This window comes from Xenopus tropicalis, chromosome 3 (genome assembly GCF_000004195.4).
Source record: "Xenopus tropicalis strain Nigerian chromosome 3, UCB_Xtro_10.0, whole genome shotgun sequence".
Classification (NCBI taxonomy): Eukaryota; Metazoa; Chordata; class Amphibia; order Anura; family Pipidae; genus Xenopus; species Xenopus tropicalis.
Window position 1 is genome coordinate 9704047 of NC_030679.2, and position 21523 is coordinate 9725569.

Here is a 21523-nt window from a genome sequence, read left to right on the forward strand (position 1 = left end):
CATGTAAACAATACACCACACAAATCTCCTCCAGCCCTGCCAGATACTCAGATGTAATTACAATAAATAAAGGGGAAACCTCCCATACAAACCAACTGGCATCAAGACAATGATTAAATGCTAAAAACTCGTCTCAGTTGTGTTTACTATAGAGGCAGAGGGTTTCGCACTGGAATATGTTTCCAGCACAAGGATCAAGTAAGTTTAATAATGAAGAAAATATGTCAATAGCCCCCCGATATGCAAGCAATAGCACCCATTGGTAGCTGGGTTTTATAGCTGCCATGTCTCTTAAGGTGGCCATACATGGGCCGATTGTAGCTGCTGATATGGGTCCCTTAGACCGACTTGGCAGCTAATCGGCTAGTGTATGGGCACTACAGACGGGCCTGCCCGACCTGGCCTGAAATTGGGCAGATATCGATCAGGCAGGTTAAAAAAATCTAGTCGGATCGGGAGGCCTCATCGGCGTTGATGCAGTCCCCGAACCGACTTTGCCTATACCTGTCATTATAATTCAAGCCAAACGATCGAATGAGCCTGGATTCTCCCGATATTGCCCACCCGTAGGTGGGGATATCGGGAGAAGATCCACTCGCTTGGCGACATCACCAAGCGAGCGGATCTGAAGGTGTATGGGGACCTTTATAGCTTAGGGTCGCTAAACAAGCTGATCGTTCCACTGATATGCCCACCTAAGCGGATTGATATTGGAATAATTCGATCATTTGGCCCTTGGGACAAATGATTGAATGACAACAATGGGAGCAGGGCCCATCACAGCTAGGACAGCATCAATGAGCAATGTGCCCACGATCTGGCGGGAAAATCAAACCTGACCGATTGATATCTGCCCAATATTAGGCCAACTTTTTTTTAACTGTGAGCAAGACTTAAGTATAAAAAAAAAAACTGGGGAAAAATGCAAGCATGAAAAAAGTTCCTAGGGGGGTGACTAATAAAGGCTGTGATTGGTTATTTGGTAGCCCAATGGGGACTGGAAGACTACTTGGCTTGTCCCCCCTTCTTCTCCATGCATAGGCCCATCGACTCCAGAGTTTGCCAGCAAGCTGAGGGGACATTTTCCTTCTCTCAAGCTTTACCTGCAGAGCCGATGGAGTCTAAAGGAGCGAATCTTTCTCCCTATATGCCCACTTTGGGCGGCGATATCGTGATAATGCAATCGTTTGGTTCTAGCATCACAATTAACGGGATTCGAAAAGTCAAAGAGAGCCGATATGGTCTTCGATCCAACAGAAAAATGAAGCTTGCCTGATCGACATCTGGACAATTTTCGGGCAGAAATTGGTCAGGGAGGACTGTTGGAGGGCCTCATACAAGGGCAGGTAAGTGCCGAAATGGTCTGAAAGACCAGAATTAGCAGCTTAAATCTGCCCATGTATGGCCACCTTAAGTGGAGGGACTATATAGCTTACAGTCTTATATATACACATTGGCAATACAGTCCCTCCAGACTCAAGCCAGCCGTGTATGGCGGGTTGACGAGGCGACCAATATCACAAAAAGCTGCAGATATGTCGACTCGTTGATCGGCCAGGTCAAAATAATTTTGATCGGACTCCATTGAAGGCGCCCGAGCAAAATCTACGTTCAGGGCTGAATTGGCAGAAGGAGGTAGAATTCCTATTGTTTCTACCTCAATATCTGGCCATTCAGCCCTGAACGTTGCACAAAAGATTGAAATTGCTACATGTATGTACCTTTAGTCATAAATGTATTGGCCCATATACGGAACCCACAAACCTGCTTGCTGCCAGATATCTGGCAGGTCTGAAAATCCCACTAGCCAAGCACCACATCAATGTAGATGCAGTCCTTGTCCGACAGGTCTCTGTAGGCCGGGCTGTATCAATCAGCTGGTTTTGACCCAATGTGTTGATGGTCAGGGATAACGGGCAGCTCTGTCCCTGCGAGACCGCCATCAATCACTCAGGTTAATCAGTGCTGCCGCCTACAAGAGAGAATCTGACCACAGAAACAATTCAGCTGATAATGGCTCGTCTTATCCCACTTTCATATTTATTTTTCACTGCAGGATGAGTTGAACGTGCTGCTCAAGTTCACTTATCAGAATGCAAATTCCAACAAGGGTCCAAAAATTTCCAATTTTTATCAAGAGCATTGTGCTGAAGTGTGTTACACTGTAATTGCGCATTGTTCCCTGCCATGGCAATTCAAGATAATGTAGCATTAAATGGATTTATAAACTGCTGCCACAATACTCTTGTACCTTATCTATTGTCCTACAACCATTAAACCACCCCCCCATCCCCTAGGTGACCCCATCCTCTGGAATGTCTCCACCTTCCAGCATATCACCCTTCCCCATGACTCTAGAATGTTCTGTCCCAGTTGACTATAGCATCAAAACATCAAATTGAGACTAAAGGTCCCCATACATGGGCAGATTGTAGCTGCCGATATCAGTCCCTTGGACCGACTCAGCAGCTTATCGGCCCGTGTAGGGGCAGAAACGAGGGTCCTGGCCGACCGATATCTGGCCTGAAATTGGCCAGATCTTGATCGGCCAGGTTAGAAAATTCAGTCGGATTGGGGACCACATCGGGTCATTGATGCAGTCCCCGAAGCGACTGCCTCTTGCCGCCAGTATAATTTGATCGAACTATTTTTTAATTTTTTTTTTAACTACACGTAGTTGGGGATATCGGGTGCAGATCCGCTCGCTTGGTGATCTCGCCAAGCGAGCGGATCTCAGCGTGTATAGGGACCTTTAAGGTGCTCATATATGTTAAGATTCACTTGCTTGGCGAGCGGATTTTCTCCCGATATCCCCACCTACGGGTGGGCAATTTGGGGAAAATGTAGGCCAAATGGTCGAATTATAACGGGAGCAATGGGTGCAGCCGGTTCGGGAACCGCATCAACGAGCCAATGCGGTCCCCGATCCGACTAAATCTTTTAACCTGCCCGATCGATATCCGGACGATTTCAGGCCAGATATCGGCCAGGCATGCCCCTCGTTCCTGCCCCTACACGGGCCAATAAGCTGCTGAATCGGTCTAAGGGACCGATATTGGCAGCTACAATTGGCCCGTGTATGGCAACCTTTAGGCTAATACCCCATGGGGAGATTATTTGCCCACCATGGGTAGAAGTCACGAGAAGTTTCCTCCTGCAGGCAACTTTGCGCAACTTCAGAAAAATGAATGCATAGGCCTTTCCACCGGTGATTCCCTCTGTTGGTGGAAAGGCTGTCAGATTAGTCACCCGTGGTAGCAGATATTTATCGTGGGGACTAACCTCATCATGGGACATTATCCTTAGGTTGTGTTTTCAAATGGAAGAGATCAGCCTTTTTAATATTCTGGAAATAAGATAAAATTACTGAAAGTAACCCAATGTTTGATTGGTTGCTATGGGCTTAGGCACTAGTACAAGCCTGTTACGTTCTACTTGCTACTTGACTAATGAATTAAAAGCTAATATAGAAGATAATGCAGCTAAAGCTGGGCATACATGGACCCATCAAGACCAAAATGGGACCTGGCTGATATATGGTACAGTTGATAGCTGCTGCCTGACTAAAAACTGGCAAAAATTGTCCAGAAATCAATGAGGCGGGTCTGAAAACCCCATCAGCAATGGTCCACAATCAAGCATTGATGCGATCCTCTCCCCTAAAGCTCCCCCATTATCATCCGATCTTGGCAAGATGGCTAAGCTATCAGATTTCATGGATTTGGGCCATGTCGTTGGGAGCCAAATAGGGTGAAGATACGCTCATTTGGTTTACCCCATAAATACAAGAAAGAGATGAGATTAAGTGAAAACAGGGCGCAAGTACTTGACTTTTAGAACGATGTAGGGAGTGATATTCTAAGACAATTTACAACTGGTCTTTCTTTTCCTTCCGGCTTCTTTCTGATCCCGGGGCCTACGCACGCACAGTAAAGTGAAAGAAAGCCGCCATTTTTGTTAAAGTTCTGCTTTTCCCTCTACTGCGCAAGCAACGCAAAGAAAGAATGAAGAGGGCTGCTCACTCCCAGGTACCCCAGGCTGGGGCAGTTTTCTTCTAACAGGAACACCGGCCCCAAGTGATTACAAACACTGAGGGGCGCCTAACACAGTGGCACCCAACACAGTGGCACCCCACTGTGATTGTACCTTTAAGTACATTCAAAAACATACTAAAAGTTGATGTGCGGGGGGGTTAACTACCCCCTTTAAGATACTTTATGGCACACTAAGCCAAATAATGTAAAAGCTAATGGCATGAGAGTTAATCATTTCATGTCAGGGTCGGTTTAATGACTTGCAGGTATGCTCCTACCTTTTTGCCCCGGGGGAACCGGAAGCTAAAATATCCAGCAAATACAGTATTTATTCAGGATGAACAGAAATTCGTCCGATCCCTAAAGAAGTATAGCAGCAATATTATCCCCATTCCCATTCTAATCCCATACTTCTCCCCACTATGGTGCCGGGGATTCTCCAGACCGGAATACTGGGATACAATGAAGTCTCATGATATAATTAGAAGAAAAAAAATGATTACTTCTTACTGGAATGAACAGGTTCTCTGTTAGTTCAAAACAACTCCTGCTTCCAAGAAAAAGTCTCTGACCCCCCCTTCCCTTTAGGCTTTCATTAACCTCCTTAATGCTAGTCCGGATTTCATATTAATAGGCCGACCAGGCATGTTCCCAAAGCCGGCGTGCAAAGCGTTAATCTCAGATCCTTTAATGTGTCACGGTTCATAAAGGTCATTTTTGATTGGAAAGCGTTTTTCTTGACGTGACGTGTTTTTACTTTGATTATAGTTTGTGGCAAGTGAGGAAAAGAAAAAAAAGGATTCTAAAGAATTCACATTTTGTTCAGAAGCTGAAGTGGATCAGACATATCCTGAATGGTATCCCTCCAACAGATATACTGGACTTACATAGCCAGGCCATGTTTAAATTGATCTTTCCGCATCAACAGCCCTTATTGGTGCATCTATGGGCAGCTTTACACTGCAGTTGGGGTGCTATCTGGGTCGTACCAATGCCTATGGACCTGTGGCTGCTATGTGTATGCTCGCTGATCAATTTCAGCCCAATGAGGGGGAAACAACAGAAAAGTGGGCAATCGTGCTGTATCGGCATGGTTGGACTGGGCTGGCAGGTACCAGGAAGACCCGGTGGGCCTCACCGATGCAGACTTGATTCCCGCCAATGCTCCCCTGCTGATCACACACCCCTGATCAAACTGAAAATAAGTATAATGTGCACGCGCTCAAATGGGGTCGAGTAGGCGATGTGGACCCCTGGGATGGCAGCTCTGGTGAGCCCTGTGCACCCCAGCCCATCCTTGAGTAACTGCCCAGTACTAATCTGTCTAATACCAGTGAGTGTAGGCCACTGAGTGCCAATGAGTAAAGGCGGCCATACGCTTTGCGAGGTCGCCAAGCGAGCTGATCTTCTCCTGATATCCCCACCTATGGGTGGGCAATATCGGGTGAATTTAGGCTAATTCGGTCCTTTGGCCCTGGGGTCAAATGATAGAATTAGAGTGCCAGTAAGAGATGCAGTTGGTTCGTTGATGCGGTCCCCGGTCCAACTACATTTTTTAACCTGCCCGATCGATATCTGCTCGATTTCAGGCCAGATATCGGTGGGACAGGCCCATTGTTTGTGCCCCTACACGGGCCGATAAGCTGCCGAGTCGGTCTAAGGGACCCATATCGGCAGCTACAATTGGCCAGTGTATGGGGACCTTTATAGTGTTGGCCACTTAATAATACTAATGAGTGTATGACACCTTACCCTACACCCTACAACCCAACCTACACCATACAATTATTGGTATGAGGGGGCAAACTTTTATTATTATACTGATCTAATACCATTGCTTGTTCCCTTAGGGCTCTGGCACACGGGGAGATTAGTTGCCCGCGGCAAAACTCCCTGTTCGCGGGCGACTAATCTCCCCGAGTTGCCTACCCCTGCCATCCCACCGGCGAACATGTAAGTCGCCGGCGGGATGGCAGACGCAGCGGGGCGATTTCAGGAAGTCCCCGAAAAAGACTCGCAAGTCTTTTTCGGCGATTTGAGCGAAATCGCGCCGCCGCGTCTCCCCTGTGTTCCAGAGCCCTTAGCCAATAGATTCATATGGCAAAGCGTGTGTATTTCTGCGGCCTGGGTTCATGTAATACCCAAACAGAGCAGGCATTTCGTTTTACACCAATCTATTTATACCGGTGCTTACTTGTGTCTGGCATTCTCATTATTCGGTTGATTATTAGCCCGGTGTTGATCATTCAGTCCCACAAACACTAAGCAAACGTAAGACTCTCACTGTAAGCGACATCAGGGGGGGGAAAAATGTGTTTATAAATGACATTTTAATCAATTTAAATATTTGTAAAGTTTTATTGGTATTCCAAGAGATTACTTGGGTTTTTCTGCCCTGCAGTTATTTGCCTAAGGCTAACGGAGTGCCATAATGGCCATACACAGCCCGATATAAGCAGCTTTGAATTGACACCTCATTGCCCCGAGCATGGGGGCTACCCAGCAATCAATATGTGACTGAAAATTAGCCAAATATCCATTGGGCAGGTTGGAAAGTCCTTACAGTCAAAGACCACATTAGTGAACTGACACTGCCCTGTCCGATAGGCGGGCGTTATGATCCAATCTGAAGACGTACGGTCACTTTAAAAGGGCAATAAAACCAGGATATCAGGGTTGATACTCCACTACAAAATGCTGGAAAGGGTACAGATTAGTTTTCTGCTTGTTTACTGCATATTATACTCCGTAGTGCTACAACTTAACAGAACTTTGTCTTTTTGTAACAATAGTGAAGGTCTGAAACCAAAGCCGCAGTCATATGAACACAAAGTACAGTCCATTGAAGATACACAAATTAGATTATAAGGAGATGGCAGGGAATGTACAAGGACAAAAAGGAAGGATTCACGCGGTTTATCTTGCAAAATAAACGGCTTTGTCTCTATAATATTTCTTCTTTCCCATTCAGAGTATATATAGCCATCCTGTTACTTCAACAGTGTAGAGAAAGAATCAAGGAAATTCATTCTCATTTTATCTTTGGCCCAGGAGCCAGTTAGGTAAGCTGGATTTGGCCCAGTGTCTGTCATACAGCCATCTTGAGTTAAGGGCAAACAGTGGTGACATTGATTTACTTAAATCTATACTCTGAGAAATGTAATAAAAGTACCTAATGGTGGTCTTGTAACCCATAGCAACCAGTCAGCAGGTAAAATGTACTGTACCAGCTGTCAGTAAAACCATGCCTCATTTGCTGTGGGGTACTAGACCTGGCCATACGTCTATGTAGATTCTCCTTCATCCAGGTTATGATGTACAGTATCTAGTAGAATTAAGTCAAAAACAACTGGAGTTTTTTCTTGAAAACGTTTCACCCCTCACCCGAATGGCTTCTTCAGTTCAAATGACTGGTAGTGACACCGCCGGGGTAAAGATGTCAAAACGGCATTGTATGTTGATGACGAGCGGTGTCGCAGGCCCCCTCCTCTGTTTAGGGATGTTTTTTCAGGCTGGCATAAATGGCCTCTTTCAAACCATCTGTCCTCTCGGTTCAAAATAAGCACATTACTATCCTCAAATGAGTGTCCTTTTTCCTTGAGGTGTAGATAGACTGCTGAGTCTTGTCCTGAGGAGTTTGCCCACCTATGTTGGCCATTCTCTTACAGAGAGGCTGTTTTGTCTCCCCAATGTATAAGTCAGAGCACTCTTCACTACACTGGGGGGCATAGACCCCATTACTTTCCATGTGCTTGGGTGTAGGGTCTTTAGGGTGCACCAGCTTTTGTCTCATAGTTGTTGCTGGGTTTAAAAAACACAAGTTTTCCTGATGTTCCAGCAACATATGGGGTGACTATGTTGCTTCGCCTGCTGTGCTCCTCCCTTCTGTTTGTTGGTCTACTCCTCAAGGAAAAATGACACTCGAGGACAGTAACGTGAATATTTTGGACAAATGGTTTGAAAGAGGCATTAAAGAGGCCATTTATGCCAGCCTGGAAAAACCATCCCTGCCCTAAACAGAGGAGGGGGCCTGCGACACTGCTTGCCATCAACATACAATGCCGCTTTGACCCCGGCGGTGTCACAACAGTTCACACTCCCAGTCATGTACTTTGAAGGATTAACCCCTGCATCACTGAGAATCATGGTACCATTGTGACTGGATCACACCTTCTTACACCTGTCGGTTTCAGCCAACACCTAACTGAATAAGTTCAATTGGCTGAAACCAACAGTGTCTGTGATTGGGTGTTGGTTGAAACCAACAGTGTCTGTGATAGGGTGTTGGCTGAAACAGACAGCGTCTGTGATTGGATGTCTGTGACTGTACTATTCTCAAGGGTTTAAATGCCGGGGGATTCCCTACCAGTCATTTGAACTGAATAAGTCACTCGGATGGGTGGTGAGAGGTTTTCAAGAAAAAACTCTAAAGCAACTGGACTTTTCTGACTTAATTCTAGTAGATACTGTATATCATAACCTGGATGAATGAGACTCTACATAGACGTATGCCCAGCTAAAGCAGCCCACAGCAAATAAGGTTTGGTTTTCAGACAGCTGGCCAGTATATTTTACCTGCTGACTGGTTGCTATGGGTTACAAGACCACCACTACCTTTTACTACATTACCACCTTTACGTGTTCAGTAAGGTAATAATGTAACAAAAGTAGAATATTCCTTTACATGAAACCGAAAGACTATGGATGAAACGGTCGGCACAATTGTATCCAATAATTTGCCACACTCTGGTCAGCCATACGCCCCTGCTTACCCATGAGTAGGCTACTTTACTAAATAATAAACACACAGTTTTCACCCTTGTTTGTATGAAAGCTTTCATCCCTTACACTGGACTTATTCGGGCACATCTGGCTGCTCAGCTTTAATATTTTGCTCAAGTTTTTCCACGTATTTCTAAAAAACAACCGGAGCTTTAACCCAAACAAATGTCCTTTGGAAACTGTGTGTAAGATTTCTCCCATGGGAAAGAGTCTTGCGAGCAACCAATTAGCTTGTGTTAGAATCAAATCTATGTCAAACGTGATTCTAAATCGGCTGGTAAATGCGGCTAAACCCCTAATAAGAGGGCGGAGCTTTAGGCGATGACAGCTGGGGGTTGTGATACTTGTGATATTCCCTAAGCATGGACTGGTACAGGGCACTATGTATGGGAATCGGTTTTACAGAACGTTTGTTTTCCTGGTCTGGGGATTGACCGTATGTTATTTGGAGTGTCATGTCTTAAAGGGCACCTATCGCTAAAAATAAAAACTCCAGCAGTAAGGTTCCTTCTCAAAGAGCAGACAGACATACTAAGGCACATGTATACTCAATGAGTAGCCCAGAACCAGGACCTGTAAAATGTGCTCCAGCATGGATGCCTACACGGTGGCTCTAGGCGCAGGCATGTCTGAAAGCTGAGGCTTAGGTGATGCTAAGTGAATTACAGAAACGCCGTCTCCCATAGACTCCATTACAAGCAAATATTTCTAATTTTTCAAAATGATTCCCTTTTCTCTGTAATAATAAAACAGTACCTGTACTTGATCCCAACTAAGATATAATTACCCCTTATTGGGGGCAGAACAGCCCTATTGGGTTTATTTCATGGTTAAATGATTCCCTTTTCTCTGTAATAATAAAACAGTACCTGTACTTGATCCCAACTAAGATATAATTACCCCTTATTGGGGGCAGAACAGCCCTATTGGGTTTATTTAATGGTTAAATGATTCCCTTTTCTCTGTAATAATAAAACAGTACCTGTACTTGATCCCAACTAAGATATAATTACCCCTTATTGGGGGCAGAACAGCCCTATTGGGTTTATTTCATGGTTAAATGATTCCCTTTTCTCTGTAATAATAAAACAGTACCTGTACTTGATCCCAACTAAGATATAATTACCCCTTATTGGGGGCAGAACAGCCCTATTGGGTTTATTTAATGGTTAAATGATTCCCTTTTCTCTGTAATAATAAAACAGTACCTGTACTTGATCCCAACTAAGATATAATTACCCCTTATTGGGGGCAGAACAGCCCTATTGGGTTTATTTAATGGTTAAATGATTCCCTTTTCTCTGTAATAATAAAACAGTACCTGTACTTGATCCCAACTAAGATATAATTACCCCTTATTGGGGGCAGAACATCCCTATTGGGCAAAACATCCCTATTGGGTTTATTAAATACTTAAATGATTTTTAACAGACTTACGTTATGGAGATCCAAATTACAGAAAAACCCCTTATCCGGAAAACCCCAGGTCTCGAGCATTCTGAATAACAGGTCCCATACCTGTATATATATTAACCTTTTCTAAATACATTTTGAACACCAGGGCTCATTTATAAACACTGGGCAACTTTGTACCTGGGCAGTAATGTAAGGCAACCAGTGAGGTGTTTGCTTTCATTGTTCTAGCTGAAAACCGCTATGCACCGATTGGTTGCTATGGATCACTACCCAAGAGCAGATCTGCCCAGTGTTCATACTTGAGCCTGGTCACATGTCTGTCGTTTACCCATACTGGTCCTTTAATATCACAAATATAAAAAATTAGACTTATTATCCAGAACCCAATTATTCTGCAAGCACTGGGCCCACCTACTGGATGAGCTAGCACAAATACATAGTGCTATTTAGTAGCTGGAAAACCTCAGGTCCTGGATAATAGACACATGAATTAGAGTAAATATAAAAATTTATGAGAATTCACGCCTTTCAGATTTATTTTTTTTTTTAGTACAGAAGGTTCTGTGATGGGGAACGAGAACTAAGGGCTCTGGTACACGGGGAGATTAATCGCCCGCGGCAAAACTCCCTGCTCGCGGGCGACTAATCTCCCCGAGTTGCCTTCCCTCTGCCATCCCACCGGCGAACATGTAAGTCGCCGGCGGGATGGCAGACGCGGCGGGGCGATTTCGGGAAATCGCCGAAAAAGCCTCGCGAGTCTTTTTCAGCGATTTGCGCGAAATCGCGCCGCCGCGTCTGCCATCCCGCCGGCGACTTACATGTTCGCCGGTGTGATGGCAGAGGGAAGGCAACTCGGGGAGATTAGTCGCCCGCGAGCAGGGAGTTTTGCCGCGGGCGACTAATCTCCCCGTGTACCAGAGCCCTAAGAAGCTGGGCAGCTGGTAACTGTGTAACAAGCAAAACACATTAGCAGATTTTTATCAGCATTTGTTGCCGGAGGGCAGTAATTGCACCGCATTCACATGACCAAACGGAAAGTAATATGGGGACAGAGCCAGCGGAGCTGCTATTTAAAAGGACAATGGCAAAAAGCTACTTTATCACAAACCCCCTAATGATAAAAAGTACACAGTACCCATGAAAATCTCTACATAGATGATAGTGACAACTTCAATCACACTTTACTGCAGCGCTGCAAGTTGGAGTGATATCACCACCCCGCCCCCCTCTCGCTTTCCCCCAGCAGCAGATCAACAGAACAATGGAATAGTAGCAAGATACCAGCTCCCAGATGACTGCATTGCTAAATAATATTCCCATGCCCCCTAGTGGTAGATATGAGAATACCATTCAATAGTAAAAGTCCAGCTCACCTAAAGCTGGCCATACACACACCGATACTATCGTACGAAACCTTGTTGCGTGTATGGCATGTCGGCGAGTCGACCGATATCGCAGGAAGCTGGCTCTACTTGCCGATCGGACCGGTTAAAAGATTTTGATCGGGCGACATGGAAGGCATCTGACCATAATCTGCCGTCAGGGCTGAATCGGCAGAAGGAGGTAGAAATCCTATTGTTTCTACCTCCTTATCTGCTGTTTCAGCCCTGACTGTGTGTGGCGGATCTGACTATGTTTCGCACGTGACCACCTTAAGGGTGACAATACACACTGAGATCCTGTCGCTCGGCAACCTTGAGCGATATCGGGCTAATTCAGTCGTTTGGACCCCCCAATTAGAATGACTGCATAGGCGCATTTGGTTCGGGGACCGGACCAACGAGACAAAGCAGTCCCCAATCCAACTAAATTTTTTAAACCTGCCCAGGCCGGGCAGGCCCGTCGTTAGTGCCCATAAACGGGCCGATAAGCTGCCAAGTCGGTCTAAGGGACAGATATTGGCTGCTAGAACTGGCCCATACAGAGGCACCTAGATCGCCAAGTGAGCGGACCTTCACCCGATATCCCCACCTACGGGCGGGCGATATCGGGGAGCATGTAGGCTAATTCGATCGTTTGGCCCTGTGGCCAAACGATCAAATTATATTGGTGGCAATGGGGCAACTGGTTCGGGACTGCATCAACGAGCCGATGTGGTTCCTGATCTGACTAGATTTTCTAACCTGCCCGATCGATATCTGCCTGATTTCAGACCAAATATCGGTTGGGCAGGCCCGCTGGTAGTCCCCATACACAGGCCAATTAGCTGCTGAATCGATCTAAGGGACCAATAACGGCAGCTAGAATCGCCCCCTGAATGGCCACCTTAAGTCTTGACTCATCCAGTTACATTATCTGCTTATCTGAAAGCAGTTCTATTGTGTAATGCTGGCTTCCTCCTAAAAGCTCAGAATCAGGCATTAATGCACTGCCTACACAGAGATTACAACTAAAAAAAATTATCATTGGAAAGAAAAACTTACGTTTCGGCTGCTACACCAGCTTTTCTCAAAGTTACCAAAATAATGTGTGTTGGCCCATAAATATCGTGTTTAAAAAATACAGTAGCACACTGAAGATGCAAGCCGTGAAAAAAGTGTTTTATTTGCCCAAGTACATACAAAAACCAAGAGCAACGTTTCGGGCCCCCCCGGACCCTTTCTCAACCTGAGTGTTGCAGTCCCCGATGTATTAATCCGCTTATGATTTTACCCCTATGCACTGCCGGCTCATCTGCTGAAGGCAGACAGCCTGAAACCTAATGTGGCTGTACACATACCCTGCAAACATGCCACCCCCTGATGGCACAAATCCTAACTTCACCTTCATTATCCAAGCAAGTGGGGCAACCAACATGCATGTATTGACCAATCAGGCATTGGATTCTTTGTAGCTATAATAAGCAACAATGTACAATTGTAACAATGTTGGGATAGATGATTTTATTAACTCACCCAGCACCTGATCTGGGAACTAGCACTTATATTGAAGTATCACCCAGTGTGACCTACAGCACTTATATTTGCCTACTTGTGTCTGTAAGTTACCCTCCCATATAGATTGTAAGCTCTACGGGGCAGGGACCTCCATCCTCTTGTGTATTTGACTCTTAACTTATTGCAACTGTATCTTGTATTTATTGTTATACTTTGTATTTATCTATTATTATCTTAATAACCCCCTGTTTGTATTAATGTATTCTACTTTATTCCACTTTATAAATAAAGATATACATACATACATATATATTTGCAATGTGTGTTTTGTGTATGGGGGGGTTAAGTCACATATTTTGCTTTGCTGTATACGGTTTCATGTCACCACAGTTGGCTTACCACCAAACACGGTATTTATGGCCCAACATACGTTATTTTGGTAACTTTGAGAAAGGCTGGTGTAGCAGCCGAAACGTCAGTTTTTGTTTCCAATATTATTTTGCCAATTGTGCGATATATTACACACACACACACAGGATGTCAACACTCACGATAACAAAAAATAAAGTTCTGCCTGGGTGCAGTCCCAGGCAGAACTTTATTTTTTTATATATATATTTATGTCGGAAAGGTCGATTTTGCACCAATAAAAGAACTATTGCATTTTTTCATTTAGTCCTGTGAGTGCAGAGTTATTTTTGCTATTTGGATTTACAACCCGACACCCAGGCTCTGTTTCAAGTACAAATAGTAATTCTCAGATCATCTGGAAACTGCACATTTAAAAAAGCAAGCTGCTCCAATGTGTAAATAAGTCAACAGAGCCCTCTATGGGTGAAGTAGAGGTGACACATCAAATAGGTTCTACAAATACTACCAAGTTGATCATTTGGAACCAGATTGGGTTAGTTCAGGCCTGTGTGTAGTAAAAAGGTATTGTAAACTATCACACCCTGTTAGTGAAAGCACAAAACCCACCTATGCCCCAGGCCAACCTGGGCCAATGACTGGATTATAACTGAGGCCAATGCGGGCCCATTGGGGGGAGGACCAAGATTGATCCAGTTGTTTGGCCTGAGGGATATGGGATGTCAGGGTGAGGACTGCATCCATGAACCAATGCACCCCTCGCCCTGAGAGATGAACATCTGGCCAATTGTTGTGTGTATGGTCACCTTATGGTGCATTCCCCCCCATGGGTCTGCCATTTGTTTTCCCTGGGATCTGATCCAGATGTGTGCCCCCTGCAAAGGATTATCAGAGAACCTGTAAGTAGGCACTTACACTGGTGACTCGCCGGTAGATCTGTGCAGCGTTTTGGCATTCGGAGTAAGGGTATTCAGAAGTGGCCATCTCAAGCATGCACATCCCAAACGCATACACGTCAACGGACTCATCGTATTTCTCCTCATACATCTCTGGGGCCATGAACTCAGGGGTACCTTAAATTAAAAGAACGATTCAGACTCTAAATTTTCTCAAAGCGAGCAGGATCTCGAGGCGCTACTCACCGCAGAAAGGTTTCGGGGCAGGAGACCTGTGAGATAGAGAGAAAAAGTGGGGGCAAAAAAAGGAAAAAGAAAAAAAAAAAAAAAAAGAAAAAAAGGAGGAAGACTTCTCAGTTAATCTGTAAAGAAATTAAAAATTAAGATGCATTCCATTGCAAGGCCTCGAGGTAAGGGATGTGGAACTGAATAACAAGTTCATTAAGGATATAATAGGGGGTTAAAATAGGACAAAAATAGTACCCAATAGTAGACTAGAAGGTACTGGGTATAAAAAATTGTTAGATGAATACTTAGGGTTTAATATAAAAATAAGTCATGATTTACTAGCAAGTAAATGGAGGAATGCAGCCAGCAGTCTGTGCAGGAATGGATAAACCAGCTACTATATATAATATGAGCACCTACCTGTACATACCTGGAGTGACCGGTACCCGCTGTTGGGAGGAATAAGTTAAAGCAAACTCTGAGCACAACTCCATTCACTTGACTTGGGCGCAGGGGGGGGTGAAGACCTTGCAATGGAAATGTGCCAGCCATGAGTCCAGGTACATCAAAAATTCAAAATGGGATTTCTGCAAAGGCCACTCACCAGAGACCTTCTCTTCACATACTTACGGTATGAGCTGCAGTACCCACTAATGGCCTACTGCAGCCAATTAATGGCGAGCCATAGCCTACAGTTAAAAAAACACTCAAATACAGAGAGTGGTGAGGTTGAGCTTTACAAAAACAGGGACACATGAACCGTTGTGGCGCAGAGCTTATTAGGGGGGTAAGAAAAGGAATTGGGCAAAAGGTTTTTCTTTTGGGGGGGATGTAAAAAGTTCAATTCAGATTTACGTTCCCAGATAACACAGTGTAATACAGCTCCTCGTTTCTGTTACTTACACCACAACTAAAACATGAACCCCCATAAAAGGTGCTAAGTTTGCCCAAAAGCAGTAACCCATGGCAACCAATTAGATGCTTGCTGCTACTGGTTACTGCACTTGGGCAAACTTAAGGTGGCCATACACGGGCCGATTCTAGATGCCGATATGGGTCCCTTAGACCGATTTGCCAGCTAATTGGCCTGTGTATGGGCACTACGGACGGACCTGCCCGATCGCTATCTGGCCTGAAATCGGGCAGATATCGATCGGCAGGTTAAAAAATCTAGTCAGATTGGGGACCGCATCAGCTCGTTGATGTGGTCCCCGAACAGACTTTGCCTATACCCCCATGCCAAACGAACGAATTAGTCTGGATTCTCCCGATATCGCCCACCCGTAGGTGGGGGATATCGGGAGAAGATCTGCTCGCTTGGAGACATCGCTAAGCGAGCGGATCTTAAGGTGTATGGCCACCTTAAAGGTCCCCATACACGTGAAGATTCGCTTGCTTGGAGAGGTGGGTCATATCGGGGAACGTGTAGGCTGGGGCCAAGCGATAGAATTATAATGAAGGGTATAGGCAAAGTCGGTTCGGGGACCGCATCAACGAGCCGATGCGGTCCCCAATCAGACTAGATTTTTTAACCTGCCCGATCGATTTCTGGCCAATTTCAGGTCAGATATCGGTCGGGCAGGCCCGTCGGTAGTGCCCCTACACGGGCATATTAGCTGCCGAATCGGTCTAAGGGATCCATATCGGCAGCTACAATCGGCCCGTGTATGGGGGCATTTAGGGGCTTTTATTACATACCCCCAAAAGCTTTCCAGAAGAATGAATGGCTTTTTTGAACACAGTGTTAGCAAGAGAGAAGGAGGAGGGGGTACAAAAAAAACGAATAACACTGGTCATGGGACTCGACTCTTGGGCAAGGAAACCTAAAGCATCAATAAATCAATTGCAAATTCTGATTCTAAGACATTCGGTTAAGGTTAAAGACTGAACAGAGTAAATGCACCTTTAGCCTGGATATCGGTGGGAATGCTTTTTGTTTTGCCAGTGTCGGTATTGAGCTCTTCAGTGGCTGATAGAGAAATGTCAGTTTTTGTATTTTCTGTATACACCCTGTGTGGGTTACTAGAACTGCACAGAGCAGGGTATCTATCCAACATCGGACAAGGAAATGGGGTCCATCAATGAGACCGAACTTGAGAAAATTTCAGCCATTCCCACTGTGACATGTAGCTAAAAGGGGTTATTACCAGCCCTGCCTTCCACAAAAGGTACCCAAGAATGTTGTAGAAATAGAGACACATTATTTGTACCTACCTATGACACTTTTGGCAAACGATGCTCTCTTCAGAGTGGCCAGACCCAGGTCCCCGATTTTCACTGAGCCCGTCGGGCCGGTGATAAAGATGTTGTCGCATTTGAGATCCCGGTGGATGATGGGAGGAGTGCGAGTGTGTAGGAACTGTAGTCCTTTCAAAATCTGCCTGCACCAGCTTCTCAGAACCTTCAGCTTCATGACTTTGAACCTCTTTAGATACCTGAAATTAGATTAAAAAAATTATATATATATATATATATATATAAGCTTGGAACCTAGCACTCAAGATGTATCCACAACACCCCCCAACCTTAACACCCTATATACCCTTATGGGCAAACTCTCCCCACTTCTAGAAGTTTCCTGACTTTTTGTATTGGCCATGCAAACAGATCAGGCGTCTGCAGGACACACTTGATGGCTCCGCACTGGGTACATACGAGTTCTTCAAAGAGAAACTTGCACTTCATCAGAGACCTCCTCTGATGAAGCACCACATGGTGCGAAACGCGTTAGGAGACTGGGATGCACCTAGCCATTGTTTGGTATAATATACTTTATATGTTAGTTTTGTTTTGTTAATTTGAGCCAATAAATGTTGTTGTTTTTATTCCACTGAAATGTTTGCTGTTTATTCTTGCAGAACCCACTCTCTCCCAATCCTGATATTTCCAATTTAGGCAGATATTTCAAGCACAGTTTGATGGACCTGACATACAAACCTCCCAACCAAACCTACATCTACACTGTATAAAATTTTATTACAAACAACCCCCTCACCATTCCAAACCGCCTATAGTAAGTGGTTGTCCTATGTCCCAGAGGAAGACTAGGAAGAGGCAACAGATGGAGGTTATTACAGGTATGGGATCCCTTATCCGGAAACCCGATATCCAGAAAGCTCCGAATTACAGAAAGCCTGTCTCCCATAGACTCCATTATAAGAAAATAATTCAGATGTTTAAAATTGATTTCCTTTTTCTCTGTAAAAAATAAACAGTGCTATGTATTTGATCCCAACTAAAATATAACGAATCCTTATTGGATGCAAAATAATCCTATTAGGTTTAATTTATGTTTAAATGATTTTTTAGTAGACTTAAGGTATGGAGATCCAAATTACAGAAAGACCCCTTATCCAGAATACCCTTGGTCCCGAGCATTCTGGATAATGGGTCCTATACCTGTACTACTTATTTTCAGTAAGAGATAAATTTAAATGGCTGCACCAATTTTATCTCACACGTATACGATTGAGGTGCATGGGACGCAACTCCGAAGCACGATGCCCTAGGTATGGAATGGAGGAGGCAAATTTCTTACATATGGCCTGGTCTTGCCCACATGTAGCCAAATTTTGGTCTGAGGTCATAAATCTCCTAGAATTCCCTGACACTGACACCCCAGGTGTGTATACCGGGAATCCTGGATGAACTGATAAGCACCAACCATGGCAGAACCAGATACAGAACACTCTTATACTATGCAAGAAAAATGTCCCCGATCCGACTAGATTTACTAACTTGCCCAATTGAGATCTGGCCGATTTCAGGCCAGATATCGGTCGGGCAGGCCCGTCGTTCCTGCCCCTACACGGGCTGATTAGCTGCCGAATCGGTTTAAGGGACCCATATCAGCAGCTACAATCGCCCAGTGTATGGGGACCTTAAAGCTGGCCATACACGCACCGATAATATTGTAGGAAACCTCGTTTCGTACGATATTCGGTGCGTGTATGGCAAGTTGGCGAGTCGACCGATATCGCAGGAGGCTGCTGATATCGGTCGACTCATCGATCGGGCCAGTTAAAAGATTTTGATTGGGCACCATGGAAGGCATCTGACCAAAATCTGCCTTCAGCGCTGAATCGGCAGAAGGAGGTAGAAATCCTATTGTTTCTCCCTCCTTATCTGCCTGTTTCAGCCCTGAAGGTTAGTGGCGGATCTGACTATCTTTCGTGCAACCATCGCAGATCGCCACGTGTGTGGCCACCTTAAGACCTACTATAATTGAATAGACCCACGCTGAACAATAGTGATCATTGTCACACCAAAAAAATGTATTTTATTATGCTACTTTTGCCATATCAGAATTGTAATATGTATATTACTTCACTGCAGTACTGTAATCTGTTTTACCTTTTTATTGTTACATTTCTTTCTTTAGTTTTTATATATATATATATATATTTTTTTTTTTTTTTTGTTATTATGACACAATTGCTAAGGGGATAGTTATTTTTGCCACAAATGTTAGGTGTCTATATATAAACACGTGTTTATGAAGTGCCTTAATCCACTGCTAAAGTCGTTATTCATGTCTCTGCAGATTAGCAGAATATTTAGCATGGACCTGGGACTTGCACCTCGGTGATTATTAAGGAAAATTCCAGTAACACCTCAGCTGCCTGCAGAAAGCTCATTATCACCCACCCTGCATTTTCCCTTAGCACTCTTAATAGGTGATCTACTGTTTGCTGTGTCTCTGGGGCAAACTATACCCTATTTAAACCTACAGGGCTTTCTATGAAGAATTGTATTTAGGTTAAAAGCATTTGATAGAATGCCACAAACCCCGGCACTACAAAGCACGAGGGGTGGCAGTGCCCATTTTGGCTGACCGTACAATCTCGAATGGAAGCAGAACTGCTAAATCCGGTATTGATTTCCAGTTCCCACAGCAGCTGCTAGAATCTGTAACGGGGGGACTGATGGGTGCTATAGGGTGTGCCAAAATGAAATCAGAGACAAAGCGAATGTGAATGAATTAAAAAAAGAGCTTATCAAGACAAAGTAAAATTAGGAATCCATAAAACCACCCATAGAATTGGCTTAATCATCCTGCCTACAGAGAAACTATGGGTGGTTTTATGGTTTCCTAATTTTACTTTGTCTTGAGTAGGTCTTTTTTTTTAATTCTGTCACATTCGCTTTGTCTCTGATATCATTTTGGCACACCCTATAGATGTGCAGGAACCCATAGGTGCCCACAAAGTCAGCTGGATTGCAGTCAAAATGAAACCTACAGTATAAAAGGAAGAAGAGCATGAAAGACTGTCTGTATGGCAAATATATCTTCACAGGCCCCCCGATTTAAGGGGACTGTGAAGAGTATCTTGGATTCTGGGGGGGGTGGGGGGGGGGGGTTCAGTTGTACATGTATTCAGAACCAGCAGTGCAGGGATCAGTAAAGACAATGCTTTCAATAGCAGTAATTTAAATTATAGTAATAAAGATGCATCAGATAATAGAGCTTCTCCAGCAGAATCCTGCATTGATATACATTTTTCAAAAACCCAAATTTGTGTGTAATATATATATATATATATATATAATTTTGAAATGTCACATGGGGCCAGACATATTGCCCACTACTGAAAATCCAGTATGAAGTATTTGGTCACTATAGTAGATATCACCTCCGCCAATCACTAAGGCACTGCAAATGACGCAGTTCCTGATTCAGAATTATTCATCTAAGCTATCTAACAATCAAAGGTTAAAGAGGTGTGTGTTTCTTTTAAATAAAACAGGTACGGCTGATAAATCTTGGTTGCTAAATGTCTAACCATTGTGCAGCACCTAGTACCCACCAGCAGAGGGAGCCTCCGAGCTTCTTGCTTGGCACTACGGATGAGCTCTTAACTGTCCCACATTCTTTTAATTCCTTTTCGCTTTTTGAAGCCCTAAGCCTCTCAAAGCCGAGCCCTGAAACCCACCCACTTTCCTTCAAACTTCCTGACGTTTCAGACTGACACCCTTTGAATGGCCTCCCTGCACCCCAGGCATTCCTCCCCCTAAATGCATAATTGCACTGTTTTGCACACACCATTGCTTAAATGAATACGAGGAATACACATTAAAACATTTATACACATAAACAGTGACGTTGCATGTGTAGCAGAGATTGGATGCTTATGTGAATATTATTTTTTAAAAATTGCATTAGAACAATACTGCAAGCCCAGATAGCGAGATTTGTAATGTAGATGTTCCTTAAAGCCACACCACATTGCTGTTCCCTTCAATGTCAGACTGGGCCGGTGGGACCCTGGGAGAAACCCTGGGGGCCCTGGCCCTCAGGAGCCACACTAGCCCAGGCCTGCCGACTGCCCACAGTCTCCAAGGCAGGGGAATACATGCCAGCAGCATGAACTTTGCAGCAGAGGTATACGGTGGGAGGGAACTCCGTGGCTGGGGTGATGGGCCTTAGGGCTCTGGTACACGGGGAGATTAGTCGCCCGCGGCAAAACTCCCTGCTCGCGGGCGACTAATCTCCCCGAGTTGCCTTCCCTCTGCCATCACACCGGCGAACATGTAAGTCGCCGGCGGGATGGCAGACGCGGCGAGGCGATTTCGGGAAATCGCCGAAAAAGCCTCGCGAGTCTTTTTCGGCGATTTGCGCGAAATCGCGCAAGTATTTGACTGGAATAGCAGGGAAATCGACGGCTAGGGCTAATGCCAGTTTAACAAATTTACAGGCAATATATCTGCCAGTGATATAACAATAAGATATAATTACCTCTTATTGGGTGCAGAACAATCCCATTGGGTTTATTTAATGGTTAAATGATTCCCTTTTCTCTGTAATAATAAAACAGTACCTGTACTTGATCCCAACTAAGATATAATTACCCCTTATTGGGGGCAGAACAGCCCTATTGGGTTTATTTAATGGTTAAATGATTCCCTTTTCTCTGTAATAATA

The 21523-nt window shown here is 44.5% G+C and overlaps 1 protein-coding gene across 17 annotated transcripts in view; it reads right to left on the reverse strand.

The window, feature by feature from the left end:
* wnk1 (WNK lysine deficient protein kinase 1) overlaps positions 1-21523 on the reverse strand; it is a 133636-nt gene that overhangs the window by 44814 nt on the left and 67299 nt on the right. For 16 of the 17 annotated variants that reach the window (XM_031898617.1, XM_031898623.1, XM_031898621.1 and 13 more), the window contains exons 3-4: positions 16816-17036; positions 14393-14550 (exon numbers count right to left, since the gene is read on the reverse strand). In XM_031898617.1, coding sequence (XP_031754477.1) covers positions 14393-14550; positions 16816-17036 — 379 coding nt within the window. Of the gene's footprint in view, positions 1-14392; positions 14646-16815; positions 17037-21523 lie in introns of those variants that run through there. The other variant, XM_031898627.1, reaches the window with a different exon arrangement.